This window comes from Calonectris borealis, chromosome W (genome assembly GCF_964195595.1).
Source record: "Calonectris borealis chromosome W, bCalBor7.hap1.2, whole genome shotgun sequence".
NCBI lineage: Eukaryota > Metazoa > Chordata > Aves > Procellariiformes > Procellariidae > Calonectris > Calonectris borealis.
Genome location: NC_134351.1, coordinates 5,188,453 through 5,211,894, shown reverse-complemented (window position 1 = coordinate 5,211,894; position 23,442 = coordinate 5,188,453). Strand labels below are relative to the sequence as shown.

General features: G+C 51.0%; 1 protein-coding gene across 1 annotated transcript; it reads right to left on the bottom strand.

Moving 5' to 3' along the window:
* Nucleotides 1-328: 328 nt before the first annotated feature.
* Nucleotides 329-20,924, bottom strand: PSTPIP2 (proline-serine-threonine phosphatase interacting protein 2). Its single transcript, XM_075135565.1, has 15 exons — nt 20,876-20,924; nt 11,408-11,508; nt 9,093-9,170; nt 8,113-8,147; nt 6,894-7,000; nt 6,172-6,234; nt 5,624-5,722; nt 5,377-5,422; nt 4,901-4,980; nt 3,245-3,343; nt 2,630-2,726; nt 2,232-2,313; nt 1,573-1,607; nt 1,004-1,061; nt 329-806 (listed from the first exon to the last, which is right to left on the bottom strand). The coding sequence occupies exons 1-14, from the start codon at nt 20,906-20,908 to the stop codon at nt 1,012-1,014; spliced, it is 1,005 nt and encodes a 334-aa protein (XP_074991666.1). The 5' UTR covers nt 20,909-20,924; the 3' UTR covers nt 329-806; nt 1,004-1,011.
* Between the last annotated feature and the right edge of the window lie 2,518 nt (nt 20,925-23,442).

The following is a 23,442-nucleotide window of genomic DNA, read 5'->3' as shown; positions in this document are numbered from 1 at the left end:
GCTGAACATGAGCCGGCAGTGTGCCCAGGTGGCCAAGAAGGCCAATGGCATCCTGGCTTGTATCAGAAATAGTGTGGCCAGCAGGAGCAGGGAGGTGATCGTGCCCCTGTACTCAGCACTGGTGAGGCCGCACCTCGAATCCTGTGTTCAGTTTTGGGCCCCTCACTCCAAGAAGGACACGGAGGTGCTGGAGCGTGTCCAGAGAAGGACAACGAAGCTGGTGAAGGGCCTGGAGCACAAGTCTGATGAGGAGCGGCTGAGGGAACTGGGACTGTTTAGTCTGGAGAAGAGGAGGCTGAGGGGAGACCTCATTGCGCTCTACAACTACCTGAAAGGAGGTTGTAGCGAGGTGGGGGTTGGTCTCTTCTCCCAAGTAACAGCGATAGGACGAGAGGAAATGGCCTCAAGTTGCACCAGGGGAGGTTTAGATTGGACATTAGGAGAAATTTCTTTACTGAAAGAGTGGTCAGGCCTTGGAACAGGCTGCCCAGGGAAGTGGTGGAGTCCCCATCCCTGGAGGTATTTAAAAGATGTGTAGATGAGGCGCTTAGGGACATGGTTTAGTGGGCATGGTGGTGTTGGGTTGATGGTTGGACTCGATGATCTTAGAGGTCTTTTCCAACCTTAATGATTCTATGAAAGGCACGCATTTTTAGTAGGCACTTTCTGAATGTACAAATAATTATCGGAGTCCTCAAATACTTTCTTAAAACGGAGAAGCACTTCAGCTCTGTGTGGCTGGGAATAACTGGAAACACCACCTCTGCCACGCTGACCAGACCAACAGTGTCTTCTGCCTGGAGAACCTACAGAATAGGATGAACAGCGTCTAAACCACAGCTCCGGCTCAGACAAGTGATGGGAGGGCTGACATGATCATCACTCCCAGTTGGTCACCTCAAAATGTCATCCCTTAACCAGTGGCCTTTCTTTCTCCACTGTCCCTCCTCTGTGTAGCCGCATCTCATATTAAATCCTTTCTTCATCAAATGTGAGTACTTACTGTGGCTATTAGTGATGTATCAAGCTGTAGCCGTCAACTGTGGCGTAATCAGGCTCACCTGAAACACAGAGCACAAAAAAATTAGGTCTGCTCATGAGAAGTGCTCATTACAAGACTTTACGCAGGACAGAAACATCATGCACTGGCCACCCGTGTTAAAGGGACGGGAGGTAGAGGGGAATGAGACTCAGAGATTATTTGATTTGCCCAAGAGCCAAAGCAGGACTTGGTTTTACCGAGTCCTGCTGCAGTATCCCATCACTAAAGTGGCACTGGGAATGATACGGCTCGTGCTGCTGAAGCAGAGGAGGGCCCAAACTGCAGAGACAGATGGGATCCCGAGCTTAGACATTCTTAAGCTTCATGCCTACACATAGGGCTTTGATCAGAACTTCTCCTTGCTTCCATAGTTAGCGCCCAAATTCCCAGCATCTTTCAGTGGGAACTTCCAGGAGGAACTTCACCTAAAGCAATCTCTTTAGAGAGCTAAAGCTCATGATCTGATGGGGAAGAGCAAGAGCAGAGAGTTCCTCTGTGGGGCCAAAAACTCCATATAGCAAGTAACTCACCTGGCGCGCTGGTCGGGGTGGGTAGAGGTCCCCTCCTGCACAGAAGGAAACACAGAGCTGAGGATCTGCGTGGCTACGGGACTGCCGTTGCCCTGGCTCTGTGCTCCCCAACTGCCCTCCCAGAGCTGGTGGGAGGGCAAGAGGTTTGGCCAGCCTGGTCTTTATGGAGACCTGGTAGCAAGGCACGTCATGGTGGGCTCAACACCGAGAGACTGCTTGGCAAACATGGGAATTGAAGCTGATACAAGTGGGTGAGAGGAAAAAGTAATCAGAAAGCACTAAGTTGGGGAAACATTTACAAGTGGGCCTCAGGGCATGCCTTTTTACATGCCTTTGCTCAAAGTGAGACATCAGGAAGCCATAATTGGCCATGACTCCTCTCCTGACGTGACAGCCAAAGTGGCACACTCATCTTTAGCAAGAGTTTTTTGCCCTGAATCCTCATCTTCCCCGCAGCAGAAGCATCCTTGTCTTATAATAGGCAGCACGTTGGCGTAACTCCTGCTGTGGAGAGTGATGGACTACATCGCATGGGAAATATTTTCCACTAATACTCCCGAATCAAGCCTCGAACAGACTGAAAGCAACAAAATTTGCTTTTTTGGGGGGAGAGCATCATTTGCAATAGTAATTTCAATTGTACATGTGGTGTCCCTTACCTTGATATAGGTACAGGAACTGGACTTCTCACAGGAGTTGCATTTCTCTGTGTATTATAGTAGTTTTCATAAACAACAGGAGCTAGGAAAAGTTAACAATAGTAAAGTACAGACCTTTTATAAGCATAAACTACTTGTCAACACCAACATTCAGCTGCTAAGTCTTTCCTCTCTCTGGGAAAATGCCTGATCAGGAAATTAAAAGTTACAGAAAGGGAAGATTATCCTCAGGGGCTTGTGATAAGTGGCAGAGACTAGTGCTGCATGCCAGTGAATGAGAGGAGGGATGTTGCAAAATCAATGCTTTTTGCATCCAAGCTGATGCTGATCAGAGCAGCAGCTCCATGAGGAGTACAAGGAAGTCAGCAGTACTTTGTGAGATTGTACTGAGCTCTTACCTGGGGCCAAACTTCCAGTTTTGCGTAAATTTACAAAAAAATCAATATCCTTCTCAATGCTGCACATTTCTAAACTCTTGCGGATTTCCTCATATTTCTGCAAAAGGGAAATAAAACGCATTTCTATACATCAGGTCAAAAAAACAGAGGGTTTTTTCCAATCGTTTATCACGCATGGGGTGAAAGCCCAGTGCTCACCCAGGACACAAGCTTCAATGCTAGGGAATCACAGAATCATCGAATGTTTTGGGTTGGAAGGGACCTTTAAAGGCCATCTAGTCCAACCCCCCACCTGCAAGGAGCAGGGACATCTTCCACTAGACCAGGTTGCTCAGAGCCCCGTCCAACCTGACCTTGAATGTTTCCAGGGATGGGGCATTTACCACCTCTCTGGGCAACCTGTGCCAGGGTTTCACCACCCTTAAAAAACATGGGAATCCCAGAGGCAACTTCATCTGCAAGAGCTCTGGCCAAAACCTTCTGCCTGCACACTCATGCTGGTGTCTGGTGGCCAATCAAAGGCCATAGCCCAACTCGGACATAACACAGCTCAGTGCACAATCAAATCCCAATTTGCTTTCCAAACAGAAAAATGAAGATTTTCATTTGACGTACTTCATCATTCTGGACGCAGTCCTGGGAGAGCTGGTTGACATGAAGCCAGAGGGCATTGCGGAAGTAGTTGATCCGCTCGCACTCCTGAGTCTCAAAGAACTGAAACGACACAGACAAAACCACCCCAACATCTTTAAAACAAGAGCAAATCTCTTATCCTGAATGTTTCTCATCCCCAAGTGCCACTACATATATGACTGTCCTCAGCGAGGCGCAGGTGGTGGTGGTTTCCTGCAGGAAACATGGAAACCATGAGTCCTCCAGCTCATCCAGAAGAGAAATCATCCCTCTATGCAACCAGGTATTTCAAAGATAAGTGTCAAGCTCAGGAAGGTCTGCAGGACCGATGTGGAAGGGATCGCCTGGCACACTGCTCCCTCTGGGAAGACCAAGCCAGCTTCTAAAGGCCGCGCATCTTCCCTGCGGTCCGGCGGTCCCAGCTCACTTCCCTCCCACAGGTACGGAGCAATAAAAAAAGCACTGGGGATGTGAAAACAAAGCTGCATTGACTGGCCGCTCTTCTCCCTCTTTCCTGCCCAGCCCTTTTCCAAGCAGGTTTAAATCCAAGTCTTTTGAAATCTGCTGTCTGGTATACCTCAATTTCATGTACCTTTACACATTGCCGTTAAAAATAACCTTTCATCCCAAGTGTACATATGCACTTGTTAACAGTTATGACCTTTGCAACACAGCGAGGGGAAAACCTGCACGTGATCCATCTGTGGAAGTGAAACTACTGCTTTCCACGCCCCGCCATCAGAGAGGCTTCCAGAGACCCCAGACATCAAAAACACACCACCACTGAGACACCCACGCACGCCACACAAAACAGACAGCAAATTCCATTTCAAAAGGAAAAAGTAAAATAGAAGCCTGATGAGAAGCAGCTTGGGAAGGGATCGGCACAGCTGGGAATGGGAAGGCTGTTTGCAGGTTTGCAGAAGAACTGGTGTAAAACCTCGATCTCTGCAGTCCCTGTCCATCCCTCGGTCACAGATCACAGGTCAGCGGCAGAGCAGCTGCCTAGTCCTCTCGCCACCAGCTCTGGACTTCCCCAGCACATGCTAGAAATCCTTGCTAGACCACTTCGCTATGGACAGTCTGCTTTAGGCTGATAAAAACGCTCGGAGGGGTTCCCATGCTACTGCCTGGTCTGTGAGATACAAGGTGAAGGGCTCCTGGCACACAGCGTTCACGTGGAGATGGCTTCACCCAGCCTGCATCCCCAGCCTGCCACCAGGTTCTGCTGCAAAGTCGTTTGAAGTCTTTCAGAGTTTCAGACAGAGTCGTTGCAGCTGTAGGACATATTGGCCTTGAGTCGCCAAGTATGCGGAGATGACCACGGCTGTTCAAGATGATGGCCACAGCAAACGTGCAAGCAGGTAATGAGAAAAAATGTCACTACTTTGACTCTGTCAATTTTTAAAAGTGGTGGAAGAAAAAAAAAAAAAAAAAAATAGTGGAAACCTTGAAGTAGTGCGACCTTGAATCCAGAAGCCAAGCGTGAGACACAGACAGGGTTAGCTGTAACACACCTGCTGCTTCACTGCCAGGGGAATACAGAGAAGGCAAATCTGCGCCGACCCTGACCCCTGCAGCGAGGGGTGGACATCCAGAGGACCACGCTGCTGCATGAAGGCGTTTTGGGGCATTTACCTCACAAGCTTTGATGTGCTCTTTCTGCCATTCTTCCCGGATCTTCTCCAGCGTGGTAACGCTCTGCTGGTAACTCCTGTCTGTGAGAAAAATCACATTGTCATCAGATTAACATTAATTTTTAATTAACCCCCTTCTGCTAGAAGGTAATATGTGAAGCCTGAAATGGCTGGGACGTCAGGGAGAAAGCAGCAGTAATGCGTGAGCTCAGCTGTGGGTGGGCACTGCAAGGGGACGCAGAGCCGCAGAGCAAAGCGGAGGGTCCTGCCGCGGGGAAATGGTGGGAGCAGCCTTGGTGGGGCCATGCGGGCTTCTCCAGGGCAGGTGCCCATCTCCAGTATCTTGGGCATGTGTTTCTGAGGAGCCATGCCCAACCCAAGAGCTGGAGCTCGCCCAAGAGCTGTGCCATGGCTTCACAACCCCCTGCCCCGGGAAACGCTCCCCTCGTCCTCCAGACGCTGCATTTCCACACTCACCAGAGTCCTCCAGAGCCGATTTCGTCTGAGCCAGCTTCAGGAACAGCTGCCAAAAATGGGAGAGAGAAGAAAGGTAGAGGAGAGCCCTGGTGCATCACCGACGGCACTGCAGCCCAATGACGGAACATCACCAGCCTTCCCGTCTCACCCCAAACCCCAGAGCTGGGAGAAGAGCCATGGGGCAGGCGAGCTGCAAGAAGAGACACCTCTTTCTCTCCCTGCCCCACGGCCACCCGCTTCTCCGTACCTTCTCCTGCTGTTTCTGCGTCACAAGGTTTGCGTTGCGGTGCACAGCCTGTTCCGCCTCGTCCTTATCCCTGCAGCGCTGCTCGTAGAGCCGCTTGGCCTAGGAGAGCCACCAAACGGGGCAGGAGCGTGTCAGCAAGCAACGAGATGCAAATACAGTTCACGCAGAAGGCTTTGGAGGAAAGCACAGCCTACGAGTGAAGAGGTGGGTGCAGGCTGCCAGCAGAGCAGGGGACGGCACACCAAGGTCCCAGATGCCCTACTGCTTGGGCAAAACTGACCTCACAAGACATCCCTTCATTTGGGATGAAAAGCTCATGGCAATCGGGTCCATGACATCTAAATCACTCATATCCAACCCTACAAGGCGACCACCAGCCACGTCCCTGGCGTACTCTTCGGTTTTTCTGAGCACACCCTGCATACCGCTCATGCAGACACAACGTCGGGAGTTGCAGCAGAGGGGGAAGACCCTCGCATTTAAGTCTGCCCCAGCGCCGTGCGTGTGCGTGTTAGCAGCATTAACCCAAAGCAGCACGTTTGCTTTACCTCCATGGTCTTCTTGTACTGCAGATTCCTGTTTTTGTGAATGGCCTCCATTATCAGCTCTATCTGTGAAGACAACAGACCCGGAGTCAGCACGTCACTGACCATCGAAGCTCCAGGATGGACCAAGTGGCTTAGGAAAGGAAGAGGCACAGACCAAATTGAGATGAGTTTAAGGACCGCCGTCCACCCAAAGCATCTTCACAAAACCCATCTTTTATGATTCTAAGCCTCCACTTGTGTATGCAATGGAGCTCTACAGACGAAATCCTAGCAATATATAGTACTGTATCTTCTCCATAGGTCTGGCAAAATTGAGAAACCCACTCCCCTCTGCTAGGTCCAAACCAGCCCCTGGTTCTAGCAGTTTTCCCTCATTTTCCAGACAAAGGAATCTCAAGCCAGAAGAAGTTAAAAGGCTTGCCAATTTCAGCAGACCCTATGGAGATCATACAGCACTATATATATGCTTTAAAAACATTCCTGGTTAAGGAGCTGAGCCCCTGCTATAGCTGGCCCCAAAAGGCGCCCAAAGGAGAAGATGTGGCGGTGAGAAGAAGGAAGTCGGAGGTTGCCACACAGTTCACCAACATGGTTGCAACACGTAGGAAGGAGCTCAGGGCTTCCCGGCAGCGGCAGGCACCGGGGGCACGGAGGCGGCTGGGGCAGCCGGGAGCAGCCCATCACCGGGGCAGGATCAACACCCTGCGGCGAAGGCACCTGACCTTTTTCCGATGCAGTTTTTGCTTTTCCCTGAAGTCCTCCATTTTCTTTGCTTCCTCCCGAAGGGTTTGCGCCAGCTGGATGTGACCTTGCCCCACATTGTCTATCTCTGCAAAGAAAAAAAATTAAATATATATATATATATATTCCTAAAAAGACTCTGTTGCTCAAGTCAAGTGTTGTAGCTGACATCAAACTGACCCAGAGACCCCACGTCACACGTCCCCTTGCAGAAACACGTAAAAGCAGCAGCGCTTTTGAAGCAGCCTCCAAGCAGTGCCTGCCTATGTGAGGAGCTATTCAGGATCCGTCTGCTGGGGCCTGCCTTTCCGTTTAAGAGAACTTGTATCAAGAGAAGTTATTCAAACAAGCACGGTCACATCTCCCCCTCATCCAGATGAATTCAGGCACGTTTCAAGACATCGCACCCTGAAGCTGCTGGCTGAAGAAAGCGTTGCCCCAGGCTAGCAGACAACCAACTTGGGGCACATAAAAACTAACGCTAAAAAAAAAAATCTCAGGCTCATCTTGCTGAAGGTGAGCAGCCGTCCCACGAACCACCACCCCAGGAAGCTTATCAAGGGAGCTAAGCCAAACTGACTCACGATTCAACCCGCAGAGCTGTTTCAAACCCACAGCTATTAATAGTCAGCTGCTGCGAGTGCAGAGCCTCGTTACGGAGGTCCACCAAGGTACAGGGCAGCAGCCAAACCTGGCTGGGGTGGAGGGTGGACTCAGCAGAGGATAGCAGAACAGTAGCCCTCAGGGTGGGGATGCTGGCAGCCTGTGCCCAGGTGGGCCGTGACACGTGGCAGTGAAGGATCAATATAAGGTGGCCAAAGCATCATCTTTTAGATGCTCTGATTACTGCGTGTGTGTGTGTGAAGAGGGCAAGGCGAGCCAGTCCAACAAACTCCATGAGCTTCTCATGCATAGCTTCTGATGTACAACGCAAGCACAACTTCTGAGCTGCAGCCAGCCCTGAAAGCCCAAGAGATCCCCAAAGGGGCACGCCGTGGGTCTCCTCTCCCACCCGTGCCCTGGAGCGCTCTGTCCCAATCCCCACGCGCTGGAATGAGCCTGGCCAGGAGGACAGCCTATGCCTGACCCCAGCATCGCACTGTTTTGGAGGTTTCTCTGCTATTTTCTTCCCAAGCAGTTGCCTGCAGGCTTTGGCGCTGCCAGGTGTCCTGACAAACACGAAGACAAAGAATTACTTACGTTGCTTGAAAACATCCAGGGATCTCTTCAGCGTGCTGAAAGACAGGCAGAGCATTAAAAAGAGTGGGAAAGCACGGCCGGGTGCAGGCATCAGCAGAGCACCTCTCCCAAACCAGATAGCAAGTCCCTCACTTGACACCGGCCAAAGCAGCTCGAAGCGGGTTTATTTACCGTCTTTACACCTCCGGCTTTTTCCCTCTCGGTGTGTATAACACAGCTCACTTGGTTTGAGATCTACTTTACATCTTTCTGAACATTGAATGCTATTAAAAATCCTGACTTTCATGATAAACGTTTCATGCGACCTCCTAAAAGTATCATTTGGGACATATGAACACCTTCTACATGGTGCATTGGCCAGTGGTTGGAGATGTATGGAACTTTTCTCCCTATTAATATTGTACAATAAAGATTTCAGAAACATTTTATGTGACACCTCAATATAAAACTGTAAATAAATGATCAGAGAATATCAGACCGGGCATGTGTAAAGTACAGAAACAAAGCAGGAAGCAGAAGGTGCTAAGGGTCACTGGGGATATGGAGACCCACTCATGGAGCCAACTGCAGCAGCCACAGCACCCCTGCGGGGTGGTAACATGCTGGGCTTTGAAGATTTGCATGGTTTGAGTCAAGGAAGTACTTGTACTTCCCTCTGGCCACAAAAACAGTCAGGGGTAAACCCAAGGTCTCATGATCCTCGGCCCTCTGCTGAAACACCAGCCCACATCTCGCCTATGATGCTTTGGTTAGCCTACAGCTGGTGGGAACTTGGTGGAGTCCAAGTCGTTTACTGGCAAAGGCCAACCCAACTCTGCACTGTTCATTCACAAGACCAATTTCAGATCGTCTTTTGGTAGCATCCCAATCACATTTCAACACTGTTTTGTCTCTCACAGCCTCCTTCCTTCTCCTCCTCCTTCGTTGCTCCAAGTAAGGACACCCATAAAAGCAGAACACATACAGGACTGTGAACTTACTTCAGCTCTGTCTGCCCGCAGGGCTTCTTCTTCGACAAGTTAATGAGCTCTTTGCCGTATTTTTCTTCTATAATTGCCCTGTTGAGGAAAGAGAGAAATGAGAGGAAGTTCTCATTTCAGAAACTGATACTTATTTTCAGCAGAGGCCAAGACCCGCTCTTAATACCCTCCCTATCTTCTGACCTGCTGCAAACCAACTGTGGACAGTTGGCTGAAGGAAGACTGTTGTTCACAGTTACCCAACAGCCCTTCTAGTGCAAACACTTTGTTTTGCTGTGTCTGTGGTCGCGATGCATTGCTCTCCCCATCTGCCCACGGCCAATGGGTGCAAGGACCACCTCCACAGGAGAAGGAGGACTAAGCAGCCAGTGCAGCTGGTGGCTAGATGCAGCCAGGTGAGTCACCTGAGTAGTTTTTAACTCAGTTTCCTGTGGGAACAAGGCTTGTGTGATCACACGTTTTCTGCATCTTGGCCATCAGTGTCTGTTGATCCATCCACACTAAAGTACTTTTGAATCTGATTTGGCTGATTTAAACCAAATGTGACAGAAGGGAGTAGGCACCTCAAAGACCACTCAGCCACCATACATGCACCCCAAAGCTCAGCTGGGCCATTTCAGCTCGTCAGGGCTTTTTAAAATGAGGCAATAGATTCTGTCTCCTGCCTGGCTCTGGTCCTTCTTCAGGGAGGACACCTGAAGAAGAGGCCACATCTTGTGAGGTAGCATAAATAACACCTTTGAGAGATCGTATTGTCCTCCCCTCTTGGAAGAAAGAGGGGGGGAGAAAGACAGCCTATGTGTTGCAGTCAAACAACCAGCTTTCTGCAGTTACTTTGAAATCTGTACAGACAACCAGGGTTGGACTTGCTTGGTCAAATGTAGATATCTCCATCTGGGCAAGCCACCCTAGCTGTCTGCAGGCAGTGGAGAGAAACAAGTACAGCTACAGGCTTGCATTAGAAGGTCTACAGGATAAAATAAATAGCTCCCTGAAATGCCTGTATCTCTAACGCAGGTGCAGATGCCTGTGTTGTTGATTTCTAGAGTTTGGCAGTGGGGTTCACCTAACTTAGCTCTTTAAAAACTCCAAAAGCTTGTAGGAAAATGGAAAAAATAAAGATTATAAATTGATTTTTTTCCTCTATCTAACAATATTCCCATGAACTTCCTTTGGAGACAAAGCATCAAATCCAACAGGCTTGTTCTCCATGGCTGGGACCATGTAACAGCCGTGTTGTACATGGAGAACTGGGCCATGTTCAGAGAGGGGTGCCGGTAGCAAGTCCAGGTCCAGCCTCTAATCTCCTCCTGGCTAGACATGTCAGCGGGAACCTATACCTCCTTCAACAGCAAAAAGCAACGGGGCACAGGGTGTGGAGGAGACTTTTTGCACTCTCTCCGTTGTCACAGATGAGTGGGACATGGTTCTCGGGGTTCAGCAGATGGTTCCTCGGGCAGCTGGAAAGCCCAAATTGTCCTGGAACATGGGATTACAGCCTAGACAGATGTAGGTGCATTCGACATTTTTAACTGCAGCTTCTCCTCTTCACCCCCCTTACATTTGTTTCAGGCTGTTTTGTACCAAGCCTTGTATTCAGAGGTTTGTTTTCTCCAGTTTTCAATACCAAAATTATATTAATTTAGGGTTGTTCAACAACGCTTTTCATGTTTAGCCATTGCTAGCCAGGTGAACCTTAAAGTCAAAATACATGGCCAGACCATCTCAGTTGTGCCTTTGTAGCCACAGAACCTCTACTTAGGTCACATCCTCTGATTTATAAATGCACTATCTAATGCTACTACTTCTTTTTAAGATAAAATCTGTAGGCTGACCATAATGTACAAAAACAAATTCAGGACAAAGCCGTGCCTCTCCTTTGCCAAGGTCTTCACCTGATCTTCTGCAAGCTGAACTCAAGGTCAACTTCATGGGAGAGCGTGTGGCCTGGGCAGGCCACCAATAGCTACAAACACATCAGTACAGACGTCTGGAAATGCGTAAGACTGAATTACTAAACTGCTCCTGATTCCTCTTTCTTTTTAACACAGTTCAAAATGTGAGCATCAAGCCCTGGGCACCATCGCTGCCTCACAGCTGAGGATTCCTGGGCATGGACTTCATACCACAGCACCAACCGTGCAAGGAGAGGACAGTGTAAGAAAACAAGTTCCTCATCAGTCAAAAACCAAAGGTGTTGTAACATATTGGACAGTTAAATGCAACAGAAACCAAACTGGGAATACAAGTAGAAGTAGTGCCACCGCCTCATTTCCCAGGTTCAACCCAACCCATTTTCAGAGGCAGCTCCATACCTTTCCTTCAAAAAGTCTTCAAATTCTTTGCAGTTCTTCCTGCCGTCATTCAGATGTTGAATGATGCTGTCGTAGCCAACTGTGCTTGTCAGATCCGTACTCTGAGAACACAAGAACAGGAGTCACATCCCCGTCAGTGCAGTCCACGGCCACTGCCACCTCCAGCAGCATTTGCATAAGCGATGGCTCAGCTGAGAGCAACTGTGCAAGTGCCTCTATGAAATAAGATCTTTTTCTTTTAGGGGTGGGAGAGGCTCCAGAATGAGAGCAGTGGTAGCAATTTGGGACAAGGCACTTCCATGACTTTCAGAAAACAGAAGAGCTCAGTCCTACCACATCGTATTGTTCCCCCCTGGCCTAAGCACAGCTGGCCCCATGGCACATGGCATCTCCTCCTAGCTTAGTTGTCGGCTCTAACTTAATGAAATCAAACACTAAAAACCCTCCAAGTCTCTAGATACAGACCGTCTTACTACTGCTCCTCCCAGTTTCTGCAGACATGGAGATGGATCTTGGTTAGCGTTGACTTGCACTATTCTGGGCATCACCCTCACATGTAGGAGCCTACATCTGGGCTGGAGGTGAATTTAGCAGAATTTTCTGCATGGGATTGCTCAGCTATGGGCTTCCCTCGCTGCCTCCGCAGCAATGTATGGATGCACCCAATGACTGCTGCTGCAACAGCCTTCTCTTTGGCCTTGCGAAAAGCAACCCTGGCCCACTCAAATCAATTCAAAACACCACTGCAAAGATCATTTCCTTAAGTACCAGGTCCTCCCCCACCACTGCTGTATGCCCTCCAACACACCACACAGGGCTAGCTTCTTCACTGCCCACAAAACATCACAGCCATGGAGAGGTCCTGCCTCCACCATCCACGGGGCCAAGTCCCATCTTCCAACCCAGGGTTCTCAGCCCCGCAGTACCACTCACACTTCCCACAGACTTCTGAAGGATCGGTGCTTTCCTTCGAATTACTTCTTAAAAACAGATATTGTACTGATGCTTATTAAAAAAAAAGAAAAAAGATACATGCAGCAATGATGTAGGTGGACTAGGATGAAGGTTGACTAACTCTACCCCATTCTTTCCTCCTTCCCCTGCCTGGAAGCTCCTTAGGACAAAAAATGGATTTTTGCCCTGTGATTGTTGAGGATTTACCACCCTGGAGACCTGGGCCAAGAGCAGGGCTGCTAAGTGCTATGATAATACCAAGAGATGCTCTGACCATGAGCTCTCCTTCTCTGGAAGAAGCCTGAAGGAGATGCAGGGAGCTGAGCAGAAGGTGCTACCTGTCATCTTCTGCAAAGAGGACGAGTCGGTGTTGCATAGAACAGCAACATGGGAGCAAAAAATGTAGGAAAAGAGGCTGCAGAAAGGAAGCAGTGGTCGGAGCAGATATGAAACTCAGGGAAAGGAAGCAAAAGCCGCAAACAGTTATTAAGAAGCTTGAAGAGGAAAAATGGCAGGATGGAGAGATTCAGGAAATGGTTTGAAGCCAGGATGAGAGTACGCAGAGAACTGGCGTGAAAGTGTGGGCAGCAGAAGAGAGGATTTCTTGGGAGTTGGTACTTGGTGCAAGGAATGAGGAGGAACAGGGCTGGTATTTGTCATAAATGAAGGATTTAATTATGTGGACTTCCCTAAGGAGTCAAGGACTTGAATGTCAGTGGCCAGAAAGCAAGAAGTGAAGCGGAGATCTGGTGGAGCGGGACCTGCAGGAAATCCCCAGGCATCCCAGATCAGCTTTGCTCTGTCCGTGGCCTGCACGGGAAGAGAGGACTGTGGAGCAGGACCTAAGCAGAAACCAAAACAGTTTCTGTTTCTTTACAAAGCACAAACGTCCCTCCAAAATGGGCTTATTACTGATAAACCCACAACCAGTTCTCAGTTTGCATCGCGACTTTTGCTAATTGGGTCTGTGAAAAAGGAAACACGCTTGCACTGCAGTCAGTCTTCATGACAGCCGCAAAACACAGGAACATCCTAACGTGGCTTCCTATCCCCGGTTTCAAAGGAAATAAAATGGCTGCGGAGAACAACTGTCGGGCGGGACGGAGCGGTCAGACCCACATCGCTGCGTGTCAGGGGCCACCCGAAGGCTCCTGCATCCCGCTCTGCTGCCTGGGACACTTGGGCTCGCTGCGCCAGGCAGAAGTGCCGGAGGAAAAATTGGGAGCATCCATCAAAAATGTGCACTAAGCTCTTTATTTTATCACTCTTCCTCCTCCAGTAGAAGCATTTAATTCCAGCACATCTGTATTTCCTAAGCGCCCAAGGCTGGACCAAACCTCACAGTGCAAGGTGTTAGACGAAACATGGGAGGTAATAGAGATGGTGGAGGTTTCCAAAAGAGCTGCTTCCAGGCAGAAGGAGCTCCTGGCCCAGAAGGAGCTGGGCAGGGTTGTATGCCATGAAACCAGCCTTTGCAGCACCCTTCCAGCATGGAAAGAATAAAAAGGACCAGTGTGACTGCCCGTGGGACGTCCCAAAGGCAGGGCTGGCAGGGAGCAATGAAAGAGGAAGGGCAACACGGCAAGCACAGAGCCATGAACGCAGAGGACAAGATTTAAAGACGTAATAAACTAAGCCAAAGACAGTTATGGAGGATGGGGAGTTGCACCAAGCCCTCCCCAACCAGAGGGATGTGGGAGGACGAGCATCTCTCCTCCCACCCTGCAGCACGCGGCTGTCCTGGTCCTCCTGGCTGGGCAGAGCTCTGAGTCCACGTGCTATTTAGAGGACAGCCTGTGGAAACTACAAAGAGATGATTTCAAGGTGACAAAGCAGCAGCTGATGTTTCTCGAGCCCGCAGGGCTCAGCAGGATGTGCCCCCCCTTCCCGACCCGCTGCCCGGATTTGTGCCATCCGCCTGACGGACTCGCTCAGGAGAAGGAATTTGTCTGCTTGTTGTGATGCTTTGGGTTTTGTTTGCACTTCTAGCCGAAAGAGGGGCTAAAATGCTCTAGTGGGGATCTGAAATCACGTTATGATCTTGTGTGAGTCACAGCTGAAAGGAAGGCTGCTGAGCTTGACATTTCCATCTTCTATCCCACTTTACATGGAAAACCCCCTCCAGGCACACACTCTATGAACCCAATGGCATGGGAGAATCATAGAATCATAGAATCGTTTAGGTTGGAAAAGACCCTTAAGATCATCACGTCCAACTGTTAACCTAGCACTGCCAAGTCCACCACTAAACCATGTCCCTAAGCACCTCATCTACACGTCTTTTAAATATTTCCAGGGATGGGGACTTCCCTGGGCAGCCTGTTCCAATGCTTGACAACCATTTCGGTGAAGAAATTTTTCCTAATACCCAATCTAAACCTCCCCAGCCGCAACTTGAGACCATTTCCTCTGGTCCTATCACTTGTTACGTGGGAGAAGAGACCAACACCCACCTGGCTACAACCTCCTTTCAGGTAGTTGTAGAGCGCGATGAGGTCTCCCCTCAGCCTCCTCTTCTCCAGGCTAAACAACCCCAGTTCCCTCAGCCGCTCCTCATCAGACTTGTGCTCCAGACCCTTCACCAGCTTCGTTGCCCTCCTCTGGACACGCTCCAGCACCTCCATGTCCTTCTTGTAGTGAGGGGCCCAAAACTGAACACAGGATTCGAGGTGCGGCCTCACCAGTGCCGACTACAGGGGCACGATCACCTCCCTGCTCCTGCTGGCCACACTATTTCTGATACAGGCCAGGATGCCGTTGGCCTTCTTGGCCACCTGGGCACACTGCCGGCTCATGTTCAGCCGGCTGTCAATCAGCACCCCCAGGTCCTTTTCCTCTGGGCAGCTTTCCAGCCACTCTTCCCCAAGCCTGTAGCGTTGCCTGGGGTTGTTGTGGCCGAAGTGCAGGACCCGGCACTTGGCCTTGTTGAACCTCATACATTGGCCTCGGCCCATCGATCCAGCCTGTCCAGGTCCCTCTGCAGAGCCTTCCTGCCCTCCAGCAGTCTGTCCCAACCTTCTCAAAAATGAAAAGTTTGGGGCACTGCACTGCTCATGGATCTTTATTTATGCAGAGCTCTTAGTATCTCTCCTCAGCCTTACCTGCTCAGAGAAACACAGCAGAAGCTGGATGTCTATTTTGGGAGCCAGAAACACCATGCAACAATAAATGGCTGTGCCATTCCTGCTCGCAGTCAGTACAGCCTCAAAATCACTCAGGGTCCTGCAAAGGTTGCTGAGACCAAGAAAAATGCTTGTGCTGGTGCCTGCAGGGAGCAGGGTGAGGAGAGCAGGAGATGCTGCAAGAGGCTGCAGTTCTTCCCCATCCCATAACCAGGTGGGTGCAACGGGACAGACAAAAGTCATCGCAGGCAAGAAGAGGACTCGCTGCAAATTCACCCCCTCTGAGAACGGCATCCTGCGAAAAGCAGCTTTTTGATTAATAATTTTCCATTTGAAGTTTCCTCCCCCCTGTGCCAACACATCTACCCTGCTCATCCCAGAGACGCAGAAAGCAATGGACCGTCCCGCCTCGACGCAATTACTTCTTCCCGCAAACCCCACCTTGTTCCTTTCAAACGACGACCTGAGGATTTCCTAACGCTGCTGATAAACTCCGCCAAGCCAGTCCCCGTTCAGAGGAGGACAGGCAGGGGTAAGGGGAAGCGAAACGGCCCAGCCAGCGCCGCGTTGTGAGTCAGCAGCCGGGGAACGGACCCAGGAGCCCGGGGCTGGCAGCCCCTGCCGTCCCCTGACAGCAGGCATGCAGAAAAAAGGAGTTTATCCCCAGCCAGCCTCACAAGGCTTAAAACCAAATAATAGCAATGAAGAAGAAATACAGCCGGTCGCAGCCCTGACAAAATACCCGTGGTGGCGGGTCCCTTTGCAGACGCCGGCACTCCCTTGCTCTGCAGCGAGGGGCAGGGCGTTTCTTTCCCCCCACGCTTCGTTTCTGCCATTGCAAAAAGAAATGCAATAGCTCTTTCTTATGTGTTGGGGGGGAGGGAAATAAGGGTTTTCAGACACTTTGTCGCATGCTTTGTTAGAAAATTAAATATGCCAGTGCAGCTTTTCCTGCAGATGACTTGCCTGAGTCGTGGATTGTTTTAGCAGCATCACTTTTTCTTGGCGTGAAAAATAAATATTTGGGAGTTCCTAGAAGATTTAGATACCTAAGTCTTCTTTTCAAAAACCACTTGACCAGACCAACCTTGGTGAGAGTCAGCAGGTCTCAGTCTTCAGCGTTATTTGCTTTTTTTTTTTCATGTTTTACCAAATGCTTCTTTTTAATGCACCTTGGAACACACTGCAGAGAGCAGAGCTCTTACTTTTGTCTCATGAAAAGCAAAATGACCGAGAATCCACTCTCCAAGTTGCAAGCTGTTAGCCAATAGATCAGACTTAACGTATATTTTCACATTATCATCGTTTCTATTTTTCCCACATTGTTTTACAGGTGCCTACAAGGTCTGAATGATGAGACCCAAAGCTTTGCTGTCGGATTACCCGAAATACTCTGCAAGAACAGACTTGGGGAGAACCAGGCACGTACCAAGAAAATGATTAAAGTGAAAGAAGAGACCTCGTAGAGTGAAAGAAGAACAGCAGGTTGCAAAAACAAATGAAAACAAAACCCCACACTTGCTCAACCCACGGCAATCGCTACGGGCAGGGCAAGAGGAAACAATCGTGATCTTTGGTGGATTTTTATTTTTGCACGGCTCTTTTGCAGGTAGCTGCAGGCAGCACAGGCTGCGGGAGGGAGCGTCACGCGAGCCGGGGGCGTTCGGGGCAAGGCTGGCCCTCACGTGCAGCTTCGGGCACCTCCGGACTTCGGCCCCTGGACGAGCAGGAGCTGCGGTAGGATGCAGAAGAGCAAACTCCTTTAAATAAAGGAATTGATCATCTTGTGCTGAGACCTAAGAGCACGAGCAAACTCACAATGTGCTTTCCCGAGCATCACTCCATGAACTTCGGCAGGGACCAGGTTCCAATGCAGGAAGAGATCCCACCAAAAAAGCCAGAACTGCTGGGGTTTAAAGCTAAATCAGTCCCCGGATGAGGTTTGAGGCACAGCCCCGCCGCCCCGGCAGAGCAGGGGGGGCTGCAGCTTATCCCCACAAAGAAATTCAGGAGTTGCCGTTCACAACCCACCACATTTCAAAGCTGGAAGCTGCAAAACCAAAAATGGCTCAGCTTTTGGGGAGTTTGATTATTTTTTTAGACTTTGTCCCATGAGTTGGAGCATCCCTCCTCTGCAACCCTCCCAAAATTTCCCCTTTCCCATCAGGCTGCCCTGACCACTGCCCAGCACTGTTTAATATCTTCATCAATGACATAGACAGTGGGATCAAGTGCACCCTCAGCAAGTTTGCAGATGACACCAAGCTGAGCGGTGCGGTCAACACGCCTGAGGGACGGGATGCCATCCAGAGGGACCTGGACAAGCTCGATAGGTGGGCCCGTGTGAACCTCATGAGTTCACCCCCAGGCCGCACCTCGAATCCTGTGTTCAGTTTTGGGCCCCTCACTCCAAGAAGGACATGGAGGTGCTGGAGCGTGTCCAGAGGAGGGCAACAAAGCTGGTGAAGGGTCTGGAGCACAAGTCTGATGAGGAGCCGCTGAGGAAACTGGGGGTGTTTAGCCTGGAGAAGAGGAGGCTGAGGGGAGACCTCATCGCGCTCTACAACTACCTGAAAGGAGGTTGTAGCGAGGTGGGTGTTGGTCTCTTCTCCCAAGTAACTAGTGATAGGACGAGAGGAAATGGCCTCAAGTTGCGCCAAGGGAGGTTTAGATTGGACATTAGGAGAAATTTCTTTACTGAAAGAGTGGTCAGGCCTTGGAACAGGCTGCCCAGGGAAGTGGTGGAGTCACCATCCCTGGAGGTATTTAAAAGACGTGTAGATGAGGCGCTTAGGGTCATGGTGTAGTGGGCATGGTGGTGTTGGGTTGACGGTTGGACACGATGATCTTAGAGGTCTTTTCCAACCTTAATGATTCTATGATTCTATGATTCTAACAAAGCCAAGTGTAGGGTCCTGCACCTGGGTTGGGGCAACCCTTGGTATCAATACAGGCTGGGGGATGAAGGGATTGAGAGCAGCCCTGCCGAGAAGGACTTGGGGGTACCGGTGGATGAAAAGCTGGACATGAGCCGGCAACGTGTGCTCGCAGCCCAGAAGGCCAACCCTATCCTGGGCTGCATCCAAAGCAGCGTGGCCAGCAGGTCGAGGGAGGGGATTCTGCTCTGCTCTGGTGAGACCTCACCTGCAGAGCTGCTTCCAGCTCTGGGGTCCTCAGCACAGGACAGACATGGACCTGTTGGAGCGGGTCCAGAGGAGGCCACAAAAATGATCGGGGGTGGAACACCTCTGCTATGAAGAAAGGCTGAGAGAGTTGGGGTTTTTCAGCCTGGAGAAGAGAAGGCTCCGGGGAGACCTTATTGTGGCCTTTCAGTGCTTAAAGGGGGCTTAGATGAAAGATGGGGGCAGACTTTTCAGTAGGGCCTGTAGCGACAGGACAAGGGGGAATGGTTTTAAACTAAAAGAGGGGAGATTTTGGCTAGATAGAAGGAAGAAATTTTTTACAATGAAGGTGGTGAAACACCAGAGAGGTGGCAGATGCCCCATCCCTGGAAACATTCAAGGTCAGGTTGGACGGGGCTCTGAGCAACCTGATCTAGTTGAAGGTGTCCCTGCTCCTTGCAGGTGGGGGGTTGGACTAGATGGCCTTTAAAGGTCCCTTCCAACCAAAACTATCTATGATTCTATGAAATCACTTGCTTCGGCAAAGAAGAGTTCTCCTTTCCTTTTTGGCTTAAATGAAGTAATTTAAGAGGAAAAACGGCAGGAGGAAGTTTGCGCTGTCTCACAGCACTTAACAGCAAACCAAAGCCGGACGAGCAGCCCTCCACACCGCATCTAAATTTGTTTTTTTCCTGCCCATCTCTCATTCCCCCCCTCCCTCCCCAGCCCTCGCAGCTGATGCACAGTCACCGGTACGTGGCGCGGAGACTGCATGGGGTGGTACCTGCCTTTTCCACGGGCCAAACGACCGCAGCAGGGCCTCGATCTCTCCACTGAGTCACATCCATCACGCTCCCATCCAACCTCCGCCCCAGCTGCCTGCCCCAGGCACGTCGGTCGGGGGGGAGTTGAAGCACACAGGCTTCGGTAAGAAAAAATGCAAGCAAAATCCCTGCCAACACCAATAGTTTTGGGCTCAGCAAGAGGATTATTCAGTAAATAGACGTATACTTTGCTATAAAAGGAACCGGACAAGTATGAGCACCCCGTGCAATGTCCCAGCTCCTCCTCACCTTCGGGGCTTGGGGCAGCTCCTGCCCCCGGTATTTTCTCCCACCGAGCCACCTCCTCCAGGATCCTCCTTCAAAAAGCACCGTGCCACAGCGGGAGAGGAACAAACCGGCTAGCCGAAGCCAGCCCCGCGGCAAGGACCTCTTCTTCAGCCCAGTGCGCCACCGAAGCATGACAAACCATGTCTACTCAGCTCTCCTGGCATCACAGTTATTCCCCCCAGCCTGGGGGATGCTGCCACCACCCTCGCATCCCTCCCCTCCTGCACATTTGCAAAGCAAATGGAAATTTATCGGGCACCAAATAGCTGAGAAACAGCTGCCAGATGCAAAGCTGGCTTTATTTTTCAAGCTGAGCTCAATACCTATATGGGATTTATATATTTGACGGCACTATGCCAGATAATGATGCTGCATTTACCCCTCTTATTCCACAACACGCAACGGCCCCAAACCCGGTGCCCGCTCCTCCCGGGGCCCACGCACCTTCCTCCCCATCCTGCAAGACAGGAGCTGCTTCCCAGGCATCATCTGGGAAACCCTGAGCGCCATTCAGAGACAGGGATTTTCAGCCTCAAAAGACAAAATTTTGTAATTTATTTCCTGCTTGCCGGTACCGGGAACAAAGGCCCACACACCAAGAGGAACTGAGCAGCCACAGCGCCCACACTGTGCAGCAGATAAGCGGCCGTTCAGCACTTCTCCATTCCCAAGAGCACAGTTCAGACTCAAAAGAATAAATTGCAGCTTTCCCCGAACCGTGGCTTTTCCTCCACAGCTCGGCAGCAGCACGCCGAGGGACTCGCTCCTGGTCTGGGATTAGCTCGACCACAAAGGACCCTTTTTGGCCATGGTATCTCCAAGTAGTTCACCAGTGGCCAATTAATATTATCAAACCCTCAGCCCCGCACCGACTTCCTCCAGCACGGCAGCGGCAGCTCGTCGGGGCGTATTTTGGCTGCACGGGGCAGGTTGCAAAGCCACAGCTCTCAGGACACGCGTGGACGGGCAGTGCCTGCCCGGGGATGCTCAGAGCCTTCAGCAAACGCACCCCACGACCATGAAGGTGGCTTTGGAGCTAACTCTGACCAGGGAGGGGTGACCCGACCCAGCTGTGATCCCCCACCTCCGGCTGTGACCCCCCCTCAGCTCCGGCTGGGTCCTACCCTGATGTCCCTGGTCCCCCGTGCTCCCACTCACCCAGAAGTGGTCCCTGAACCGTGCCTCCCGCATCCTGCTGCCGCCGTGCTCCGCCACCACCACTGATCCCAGCACCGTCCCGCCCCGCTCAGCCGGTCCCACCCCACGGCGTGGTGTCCCCACCCATGGCTACACCCACCCCACTTGCTGCGCGGAGCTTCGCCATGCACTCCGGGGTCTCTGTGGGTTTGGGGACTGCTGCAGAGGGCACCTCTTCCCACGGCGGGTGGAGGAGATCGGTGGGGACACGAGGCATGCTATCGTTGCACCACGGGGAGAAACCCACTAGTGACGGTCAAACCCCATTGACCCACACGGTTTCATGAAGGAAACCCGGAGCAAAGGATGAACTGCACAGCCGTGCCCACGCAACCTGCAGCACCTTCCCCACCCGGCTTGGCCAGAGGTTGCCGGAGTATTTTGGGAAGGTTTCACCATACGCGTCCTGTTTTTATCCTCAGTTGATTAGGGGACGCTGCCCGAGACGAGACGCCGGGTGAGCGACCTCTGAGCGGTTCTTAAAAAAGATGAGAGCAGATGAGAGAGGACACTGTGCCGGAAAGCCTGAATCGCACCCGCTGCCCTAAAGCCTCTGCTTTAACAGCTAAAGCAGTCCAGTAATGTAAAAAAAAGGCATTTTGCACTTACTGAAATAAATCTGCTCAGTTGTGACCTAAGCAAACGTTTCTGAGGTTTATACTGACAAAAGCAGGTTTGCATGGATTTTTGCTTCCAGTGTTTGTGGCTGCAGTTCCTGACCTGGCAGCAGAGGTAGCGTCACATCTCTGTTTCAGATCTGAATCAAATCTGCCCAGCTGCAAAGACACAAAATACTCCAAGGCGTGAACCCTGCAGTAAAGCTTCAAGTTTTCTCCGTCTGATCTGACCACACTGGAAGGGCGCGCTTTAGGACAGGCAGACTAAGCCCGAGCGGGGTTGAGACCCAAAGCGAGCAGGACCAAGCAGCGCGGATCATGGCACGGCAGCTCAGGGCAGTGTACGCAACAGTCGTCATCAGCCCTGCAGCAACAGCCGCGCATCAATCACAGCTTTGGCATCACCTGCGCACAGAGTGGGTGTCACCGCAGCGCTGGCAGTTACACTGCACAGGACACCGTGCTGAAACAGCGTGTTTCGGGGATTATTTCTGTCATTTTTCTCAATCAGCTCTTCAGCCCATTTAGAGGGATGACCCTGTGCACACTCCCAGAAGAGGGCACAAACCCTCACCGCGAATCCGCAACGTCACGACCCACTCGCTGCTATTTCTCTGCTTTCCAGCACCAGCCCGCGGCCAGGGCAGCCCACAGCACCTCTTGGGACCTGCGACCGATCCTCCAAAACCAGCCCCTCCACCCTTCTGTCTGACCGGACTTAATTACCACACGGTGCTTTGAGGAAATTATCACCTTCCTCACTCACAGCAGCAACAGGGCAGAAATCAGAACTTTGGAATATTTACCAGAAACAATTGTGTGTCTCTGCAATTTTGGACTAAGACACCCCTGAGCTTGGTGCTTTCTAACTACAGCAGCATGTAAGCAAAACGTGACACAGCGACACCAACAAGTAACTGGGGCTCAGTCACTGTGCAAGAACAGAGCAGCAAGCTGTAAAAGCTGTCCTGGAAGGGACAAGCGATGTGGGGCAGCTGGATGCTCCTCCGCAGTATGCCCACGCCTGTGAAGCTGCCAGCCACCTCTTCTGGATCTGGGCATAGAAGAAACAAGATCCTGAAAGACAAAAAGGACTCCAGAGGAAGCGCTCCTCCAGGAGCACAGCACTATTCAAACATGCCAGCACTTCCCAGGAAGATGTCTGACGCTCCTCCACTAAAACCAAGTGTTTACTTTTTCCTGTGCCGCAGAAGCCAGAGCTCACACTCTCAAAGCACTCAAGCCATTAATAGAGAAGCCCGTTAGCCTGGAGCTGCGTGAAAGGCTCAGGTGAGATGTTTCCAGCTGCTTGTGACCCAGCAGGTTTGAGCCTGGAGGCAGGACGCTCCCGCGAAGGAAGTTAACTGGGGACAGAGCGAACAGCCTCAACAAGCCCTGATCACAGGTAACTGCGGAGCAGAGGCTCCCCGAGGGTTAAGGACCAAAGTTCCAGTGTACCAGGTACAGCTGAACACACCCCACGAAGGGGAGCAACTTTAAACTGAACTTTCCCACATCCCAGATACAAGTTCTAACACTGGGAAATCTTGTACCTCACAATTAACGATTGCAGACAGTTTACTGACAGAACTGGAGTCAGTCAACAGAGGATGGTGGCGTTTACATCTCTAGCAGGTACTACTGTGATCAGCTAACAGTCATCGCAAGACACAAGGACAGTCAGTTCTGAAAGAACCCATCTCCTGAAAGCGGGCAGCAGGATGGGTTAGAGAGCAATTCTAAGAAATGCTCTGTCACAGTATCAAGCTGTTAAAGAATACTGAGGTCTGACTGTTACCACCCATGACAACACAGCGGAAACTGCTTCCCCAGCTCCCCGCCTTTCTCCGAGATCGGTCGTCTAGTGAGAGGGTAAGAACGGCAAGAGCGACCCTCAGCTCTGTCACGATG